This window comes from Henckelia pumila, chromosome 2 (genome assembly GCF_033568475.1).
Source record: "Henckelia pumila isolate YLH828 chromosome 2, ASM3356847v2, whole genome shotgun sequence".
NCBI lineage: Eukaryota > Viridiplantae > Streptophyta > Magnoliopsida > Lamiales > Gesneriaceae > Henckelia > Henckelia pumila.
Window position 1 is genome coordinate 186,859,817 of NC_133121.1, and position 9,714 is coordinate 186,869,530.

The 9,714-nt window shown below is 38.0% G+C and overlaps 2 protein-coding genes across 2 annotated transcripts; both read right to left on the reverse strand.

The window, feature by feature from the left end:
* Window positions 1-205: 205 nt before the first annotated feature.
* On the reverse strand, window positions 206-841 carry LOC140879187 (secreted RxLR effector protein 161-like). The gene is made up of 2 exons (XM_073282856.1): window positions 440-841; window positions 206-307 (listed from the first exon to the last, which is right to left on the reverse strand). Exons 1-2 carry the CDS (start codon window positions 839-841, stop codon window positions 206-208), a joined length of 504 nt encoding a protein of 167 aa, XP_073138957.1.
* A 6,943-nt stretch (window positions 842-7,784) lies between these two features.
* LOC140879188 (uncharacterized) lies at window positions 7,785-8,507 on the reverse strand. Its single transcript, XM_073282857.1, has one exon. It carries the CDS (start codon window positions 8,505-8,507, stop codon window positions 7,785-7,787), a length of 723 nt encoding a protein of 240 aa, XP_073138958.1.
* Between the last annotated feature and the right edge of the window lie 1,207 nt (window positions 8,508-9,714).

Sequence of the window (9,714 nt, forward strand, 5' to 3'; positions counted from 1 at the left end):
ATCCGAAGACTCGTCTGACCATCACATCGATCTGATCCCAGTATACGATCTGGCCATGAACTCATCTGATCACCGAGCTCATCTGATCTGTACTATTCGATTCGATCTCTTCTCTATTCCCATTCAATCTGATAGAAGCATACTTCAACAATCTTCACCTTGATTCTTTCAGAAGGAATGTTTCTCTCCATCCTAGTCGCCTTGGCTAATTTCCAATCACCGCATTAACTAGGTCCAAACATTTCTTGAACTTAGCATACGGCAGTGACTTAGTCATAGCATCTGCAGGGTTTTCTTTTGATGCTATCTTCACAAGGATCACATCACCTTTTTCAATTACATCTCTCACGAAATGCATTTTCACGTCTATGTGTTTCGATCGTTCATGATAGATTTGGTGTTTCGTCAAGTGTATTGCACTTTGATTGTCACAATGTACTATAACTTGATCTTGTTTTACACCCAACTCCGCTATCATCCCTTTTAACCACAATCCTTCCTTTATGGCCTCAGTCACAGCTATGAATTCTGCCTCAGTGGTAGAAAGAGCAACCACTGACTGTAAATTAGACTTCCAGGTGATCGTTGTGCCATAAAAGGTGAACACATAACCAGTCAACGAATTTCTAGTGTCTAAAATCCCAGCAAAATCCGAGTCCACGTATCCAACTACCGGATCAATCCCATCTTGCTGTTTCTCAAACTTCAATCCCAACTCAGTAGTGTTTATAAGATATCGGAGAATCCACTTCAGAGCTTCCCAATGATATGTTCCCGAATTTTCCATAAATCTCGACACTACACTGATTGCGTATGCCAGATCAGGCCTACTACACACCATTCCATATATGAGACTCCCCACTCCACTAGCATATGGAATACCAACCATCTTCATCTAGTCTTCCTCACTTTCAGGTGACTGATTCGCAGATAGCTTCAAATGCTATCCCAGAGGGGTCAAGACAAATTTTGCATGATTCATATTATACCGCAGAATAACCTTCTTCAAATATTTCTTCTGACTCAGATGAATCTCCTGTCTTTTTCTGTTTCTCACTATGTCCATGCCCAGAATTCTCTTCGCTTCACCCAGATCTTTCATCTCAAACTCTGTGTTGAGTTGTTTCAAGGATGATATCTCTGTCCTACTTTTACTTGTGATCAAGATATCATCAACGTAAATCAGTAGGTACAAGATAACCTGCCCATCATCCTTCTTCAGATAGACACATCTGTTATAAATAAGGGTCTTCAGATTTACTTCTGATTACGAATTCCTGAGTTTTCTTCTTCAGTTATATAGTATGAGTTATACACTTGAGGGCCCTATCGATTATAATAGAGTGTTAGAAATCAATCCGAAATTTGAAGATCGAGAATTCACCAGGCAAACGAAACACATAGATAAGAACAATAATCCCAGAAAGCAGATAAAACCAACGCACACAGATCAATCAACCAACTCATGCGAAAGCGATTAAACGACGCAAGTATTTACGTGGTTCGGCAAAGATTTGCCTACGTCCACGGGGAGAGCAACACACACTCTTTTATTAATCACCAACAGAACAATCCAAGCTCAAGAACAGAGCTTATTACAGTGATGGACAATGAAAAACTCTCAAGCTAGATACAGACTCAATTCAAGATTTTGATACTTGAATTCTTCCCGTCACAATCTTCGTTTGTTTCTCTCCTCCGAAATCTCTCTTTTCTTCTCTCAATATATTCTGAAGAATTTGATTTTCTGTTCCCCTCGTTTCGGCCAGCTTCCATCTGCTTATATAGACAATTAGACCAACTTTCATCTTGGGCTTTAGGTCAACAGTAACTTATGACCCAATTATAAAGTCAACATGGTCCAGCCCGATAAGTCTTCATTCATCAGTTTGATCTGCCCTTGTACTTCGATCTGCATCGATCTTCCTGCAAGCGTATAGCTTCTTGGACACTTCATCTGACTTCTAAACAAGTCACAATACTCGAGCAATCTATCTGCATGAACTCATCCGAAGACTCGTCTGACCATCACATCGATCTGATCCCAATATACGATCTGTCCATGAACTCATCTGATCACCGAGCTCATCTGATCTGTACTATTCGATCTGATCTCTTCTCTATTCCTATTTAATCTGATAGAAGCATACTTTAGCATAGAGGTTCTGGAATAACCAAGGAGTGGTTATAGTCATCCGGGACTAGCAACTTTAAAGGGCTATCGACGGACGAAGGTATGGTCCGAGAATCTATTTAAGTTTTGGGAATACTTATTAGCTTAGTTAAGGCTTATAAAACTTGTGTAGTGATACGATAAACTTCTGAATATAGGCTTGGAACCTAGGATCCTACTATACTTAAACTAGCTTAGAGGTACGTACACATTGACTGAGATTGCCAGTGAGTATACATATCTATATGTTGCATTTATTTGGCATTATTATATGACATGATATATGATTTACCGCTTTCTATATTCATATGTCATGTGCATATACACGTTGAGCCTATACCTTGATATACCTAATTATAGAGCCGCTATGCTCTATACTCGATAGTCTGTCACTGAGAGTACCGCGACGGCAGGGACATTTATGTCTGACTACTCTGGTGTACTTGATGAGTGTTGTTGCACCCAGAGGTTGATCCGTGCGGTGGCAGCACTCATGTGGTGCCGGTACTGAGCATGACTTTTCAGATGGCCCTTTACAGTCATCATGTTGCATGCACTATATACATATGTTTACTCATGTTTATGTATTGGGCGTTAGCGCTCACGTCCTAGTTATTATCTTGGACACCCTATTCAATGGGGCAGGTCGCAGGATGGACGAAGCTGGTAGTTCAAGGCAGGACTAGGGAGCAGGAGCCTTGAGGAGTTTATTATGCAGCAGGATTCGATATAGCTGTATAATGTTTACTTTTAAGTTTTTCGATATGGTTGTATCACTACAGTATTAAGCCTGGATATATTTTACTAAGCTGATATGTAAATTTATGGATTATGTTTCTGCACGTTTTACTCTGTTAAGTATTTTGCTGTATTAAGTTTAATGCATGCTATTAGTTGCCAGTTAGTAGGTGATTCCATGCAAGGTCACTACAAAAATATTTTAGCAATCCTAGATCCTTGAGGTTGAAACAGGATGCAAGAAAGGCTTTCACATTGTCAATGACCTCTTTACTATTCCCTGTAATGATCATATCATCGACATATAACAAAATAGTTGTAAATGAGATTCCACGCACCATGATAAAAAGAGAATGATCAGCTTGCGACTGTTGCAAATCAAAGTAAAGCCGACATACAAGTGTCTCCCTATGTCGATGGAAACCCGGATGATGATGCATTTATACTTCCTTGGTGAGATCTCCATGTAAGAAGTCATTTTGGACGTCCATTTGATGGAGTTTCCAATCATTAATAGCGGCAAGAGCAAGGAGACACCAAAAAGTGGTGAGTTTGGCGACAGGAGCGAAGGTTTCATGATAATAAATACCTTCTCTTTGAGTGAATCCCTTGGCTACAAGAAGGGCTTTGTATCGCTCAATGGTGCCATTAGAATAATATTTGATCTTGAACACCAATTTGCATCCGATCGGACGATGTCATGAGGGAAGGGTCATGAGAGACCAAGTATTGTTTGCTTCTAATGTTGAAATTTTGGCCTCCATTTAGGATCCTTACAAGTCTGCTCATAAGTTTCTGGTTCTGATATACAAAAGATGTTATGGGTAAAGGAACGATAAGCATGGAAAATATTGGAGAATGACACATACCTTGATAATGGGTGTTGTGGTAAACCGATTCAAAAAATAAGCGATTAACTATCTAAGCATGTTTAGAATGGTTAAACATGATTAAAGAATTCTCGAATGAGATTATTTAGCAAAAAATGGGATTCAAGACCTTCGGAAATGGTCCGGAGGGTTACAAGTTCTTGAGCAGTTTAGAAGATCCGAACTTGAGCTAGGAACAGTTCGGTGGTTCGGATCCCTTCGGAAGAAAAATTGGAGTTCGGTAGCTCTGGACAGTTTGGAAGCTCTGATCCTGAGTTTGGAAGATCCGAACATTTTCTCGACAGGCAAATATGGGCTTTGTAGTGACCCAACCCGAAATCACTAACTAATCAGAGATTAAGCATGCAATAAGTCTTAAATCAAAATTACAAATCTAGCGAAAACTTAAACCATAAATACAACATACGCCGGCAAAACAACCGGGCTAAATAAAATATTATACAACCCCATCGAACGGAAAGTAATAAAGTACAATCTAACAACCTGGACAAAAATAGGATCACCACGCAACCACTGCAGCTCAACGACCGTTGCCCCCGGGTCTGTCCAACCTAAGTCCTGCCCTATCAAATTGGGTGTCCAACACAAAATACTTGGACGTGAGCATAAAACGCTCTGTCACGCCCCGGGCCCAGGCCCATGCATGAGCGACTGCACAATGGGCCCTTATAGCAATTACTTCATATTCTTCCTCGCTTTACGAAAATGATTAACCCAAGTTGTTATAGAAGTCCATTGTAGCCCATTTTAAACTCATTTTAAACCTTTCATTTTTCCCATGTGGGACAGGGGTCTCACAATCACCCCTCCTTCAGAACGCGACGTCCTCGTCGCGACCTGAACTCTCGATCCAACAGCACCGGGAATCTAAAGGTAGGTCCTACGAGTTCAAGAGGTGGCTCCTACGGGTTCAAGAGGTGGCTCCCGTCATGTAGCACTTTGCCCCGTAGGTTCAAGAGGTGGCTCCCACGCACGTAGCACTTTTTCTCGCATAGCATTTATTTCCCGGGGTCTGCGGGCTGGTAACCTGTCTCTGATACCATTCTGTCATGCCCCAGGCCCAGGCCCAGGCCCGCGCATGCGCAACTGCACAATGGTCCCTTATAGCAACTACTTCGTATTCGTTCTCGCTTTACAAAAATGATTAATCCAAGTTGCGATAGAAGTCCATTGTAGCCCATTTTAAACTCATTTTAAACCTTTTATTTTTTCCATGTGGGACAGGGGTCTCATACGCTCAGTACAGAAGTACGAATATACATATACCATGAATACACATGCAATATGAAGGATATTGGAAAACCTATCCAGAAGACTGCTCAGTTAAGGCACCATGGTATGTAGCACGCTGGACTATTGCATCAGGAGGTGGCTCCCATACCATAAAATTCGTGCATATAACCGGATCCAAATCCATGAAAATCCATCCACTAAAATACGGGGCTGAGCGACCCCTACTACAGTCTATGTAAATCAAGGCATAAAGCTCAATGTGTACATGCATGCCGCATAATATCAATGCACATAATAATGTCACAAAAAAACATACAAACATAATACATGTATATTCAACCTGGTATCTCGGATAATACGTCCTTACCTCTATTGAGAAACCCAAGAACCCTAGCAACTCTAGCAGTTCAGGTAATCAAAATCCACGCCTATAAGCAATAACTATTATATAACTTTTTGTGCTCTAAAAGCCTTAACTAAGACATTACATACTCCCTAATCTCTTTAGAGATCCAAAGTTATGCATGTGTCTGTAGTCAGCCAGCTGATGACAACTGCCTCAAAACTTAGGCACAGCTCCGCTGCTATCCTCGAAGCACTCCACCACTCTCGGCTTTCCAATATTACGCCTAGAAACCCCTAAAAGTCTAAAAGACTACTAGAATTTGAGAGAAAAGAGAGGAAGGTGCGAATTCTAAATGAGGCATTCGACCTCTATTTATAGGCGCAATTCGGACCGTCCGAACCCCGAGATCGGAACGTCCTGGCTGTGACGTCACGACTTACGTAATATGATTGGAGCGTCAGATCTTAGCACCCTGTCCAATCAAATCTATATCCACTTATCCGGATGAGACCGGATCATCCGATCTCTCTTCGGAGAATTCGATATACACGGGGCCTCCGAACTTTGACCCAAAGGCTCCAATCGGTTCGGAGCGTCCGATCCTGGTTCGGACCCTCCGAACTACCCGATATCCAAAAATCTATCGGGCCATTCTCGATCGTTTTGAATTCATTTCTCAATTCCTTAGACTCAATTGAGGATCCCTTAATCATGTTTTAGATTAATTAATCGTAATTAAGAATTGATTATCTCAATTTGGAGACGGGTTAATATAGGCTTTCTGATTGGCGACTTGACTTGATTTGACAAAGCTGAGTTCGGAAGCTCCGAACCCCTAGTTCGGTAGGTCCGAACTCTGTCGCCAGCTGGGTTTTCCAACTAATTTTTCGTTGTTCTTCAGGATATAACTTTGTCTCCGCTAGAGTTGGAAACTCCGACTCATCAAAGTGCCAGTCTGCAAACCTCGCAGTAAATAAGTCATCTTTTAGAGGTTCCAAATATCTAATAATGGAATGTGAATCATATCCCACGTAAATCCCAAGTCTACGTTGTGGACCCATTTTGGTTCGTTGTGTAGGTGAGAGAGGGACTTGTACTTCACATTCAAATACTCTAAGGTGAGAAACATCAGGTTCTCGACCATAAGAAAGTTGTAATGGTTAGTATTGATGATAATTAGTTGATCTTATACGAATCAATGTTGCAGCATGTATTATGGCATGTCCCCATGCAGAAGATGGGAGTTTTGTTTTCATTAGTAATGGTCTGGAAATTAATGGCAAACGATTAATAAATGATTCTGCTAGGCCATTTTGTGTATGAACATGGGCAACCGAGTGTTCCACTGGAATCTCAATTGACATACAATAGTCATTGAATGCTTGAGATTTAAATTCGACAATATTGTCAAGACGAATTGTCTTGATGGAATAATCTAGGAATTGAGCTCGTAATTTAATAATTTGCGCAAGTAATCTAGAAAAAGCTATATTTTGACATGAAAGCAAACTAACATGTGACCATCTACTAGATGCATCAACTAGTACCATAAAATAGCAAAATGGTACATATGGTAGGTGTATAGGTTCACAAATATCCCGATGAATTCTCTCCAAGAAGGTTAGAGTTTCAACACTCACCTTTGTAGGGGAAGGTCTTATAATTAATTTTTCTTATGAACAAGCAACCCATGGATAATTATTGTGTAAAAGAATCCATTTTGTGACACCAATGTTGTCACAGGGTGACCAAGTCGATCATGTCATAATTTGAAGTTTTGTTGGTCAATAAACTTCTGGTTTGTAACAATGTTTGATTCAACTGTTTTTATTTGTGTAAAATACATCCCAGAAGGGAGTGCACATAATTTTTCTTTTACATGCTTTTGGTCAGATGTAAAAGATATAATGCAGAGATATTCAACATTTTTCTCATTTAATGTTTCAATATGGTATCCATTCTGGCCAACATCTTTAAAGCTAAGAAAATTTCTATTGGATTTGCTAGCATATAGTGCATTTTCAATATATAGGCTTGTATCATTTGGTAAAATGATTTTTTTTCTTTTCCATAACCTTCAATAATTTTTGATGCACCTGATATTGTTATAACATTATTTTCAGCTAATTTTAATTCCAAAAGGTATCTTTTATTTTGAAGGATGGTATGTGTTGTACCATTGTCTGCGAGAAATTCATCACGATATTTCATCATTAATCTAAAAAATATATAACTCAATAAGCTTAATTTCAATAAAATGATAAATAAAATTTATTAAATAATAATCAAATAAAATCACCAAAAATCCTAAACCTGAATTGAAATTCAAAACAAAAATGATACCATGATAACCTAAGAACGAAATAATTGAACTTCAGAGTAGAAACAAGGCCATAGAAAACAATTATTCCTTGTTTTCTAACATACCGCCACCAATCAAATGATCTATATTTCCATCAGGATGAGCGAAGAAATCAGAGACATCCAAGTGAGTTATATCAACTGGATCATCAGTATCCACAAAAATTGTCTCTATTTTTATTTTTCCCTTCATCGATTTTTGGTAAAGATCCATAAGATGTTTTGTTGTACGACAGGTACGAGACCAATGTCCTTCCACCCCACATCTATAACATTTATCTTCAAACTTCTTTGAACTTTTCTCATTTGCTTCTTCGTTATTCGAATTCCACGGCAGGTGGCTTGTCTTATGTTTCTTTCCAATTCGTTGGTGGTAGTTTCTTCTTTGGCCACGCCCATGCCCACGCCTGCTCTCATTGTAATGATTTTGAGCTGAGTTAGCATTTGCTTCAGGAAATGCAGTCCCATTTGCGTAAAGAAATGGTGTAGATACAGTTGGGAGCAATTGGTTATTTTTCATGAGCAACTCATTATTTTGTTCAGCAACTAGTAAGCAAGATATTAGCTTGGAGTACATTTTGAATCCACGTTCACGATATTTCTGCTGCAGGAGCATATTTGATGCGCAAAAAATGGAGAATGTATTTTCTAACATGTCTTGATAAGTGACTTTCTCTCCACAAAGTATTAGGGTGGAACTGATCTTAAATAATGCAGAATTATAATCACTTATAGATTTGAATCTTGTAAGTGTAGATGCATCCATTCGTATCGATCTCTTGGAAGAACAATAGTTCTCTGATGGTCAAATCTTTCTTTTAGATTTTTCCAAAGCTCTTGTGGTACTTTTACAATGAGATACTCAGCTTTCAACCCATCATTGAGATGATGAAAAAGAAAAATGAGTGCTTTTGCACGATCCTACTGTGACATTTCATTTCTTTCTTCGATTGTATCCCCTAAATTCATAAAGACAAGGTGGATCTCGACATCCAAAAATCCACGACAAATAATTTTTTTAAGACAAGCTGTCAAGTGCTTCAAATTCAAGTTTGGTGATGTTCGCCATTGTAACTTTAAAATAATAAAATAATAATAATTGGATCGACAATAAACATACATTAAAAACATATTGATGGTAGTGAAAAAAATAATAATAAAATAAGAGACGTTCATATAATAAAGGGGAAAAAATTTCACAAACTTATCTTCTTATCAAATAATATTATATATATATATATATTAAGTATTAAGTATTAAGTATTGATTAAAAGACTAAAGCCTAAATCTATTCGTACATATTCTAAATTATGGGGCAATATTATCTAATTATGAATAAGATCATAATTAGCTACAGATATATATCGTGCATAAATATATGATAGAAGAAAATAACGTATGTTACATATATTAAAGAAAACGTAAATATGTGTTTAATTGGCATTAAATCTATATTTTCAGGAATATAGATACATCTATAGGTATAATTTCAGATCTTGAATCAACATAACAAACAAAAAAAAACATTTAGCTATTAATTTCAAGAGCATCACTATAGAACAAGATCTTAAATATAAAATATGATTGTGCTACTTCAGGAGCACCCCATAGAATTAAAATATATGCTGCTTCAGGAGCAGGCAAACAAGATTTAGAAGTTGTGTTCTTCAAGAGCATCAACGTAAAGTTAAGAGTTGTGCTCTTCAGGAGCATCATCATAAAGGCGAAAGAAAGTTATTATAATTACCTTTAAGAGAGTGCTCGTGCTGATAACGTGTTAAATAATATAGAATACAGAGAAGAGATAATGGTTTGGAATCTTTATTCATCACTTGAAACCTCTATTTACAGAGTCTATTTACAGATTTAAATAGTAGATAACATGATATCATCAATCGAAAATCTTATCAATAATCAACAACTTATCTATAACATGAATGTTTAAGTTATGAATTTTTATGGAAAAAACTAGT

Excerpts from the sequence above, each read along its gene's own strand:
- LOC140879187 (XM_073282856.1), bottom strand. The coding sequence starts at position 841 with ATGGTGTGTAGTAGGCCTGATCTGGCATACGCAATCAGTGTAGTGTCG. Across the intron at positions 308-439 it reads TAAAACAAGATCAAGTTATA|ATAGCATCAAAAGAAAACCC; the intron begins GTACATTGTGAC and ends ATCCTTGTGAAG.
- LOC140879188 (XM_073282857.1), bottom strand. The coding sequence starts at position 8,507 with ATGGATGCATCTACACTTACAAGATTCAAATCTATAAGTGATTATAAT.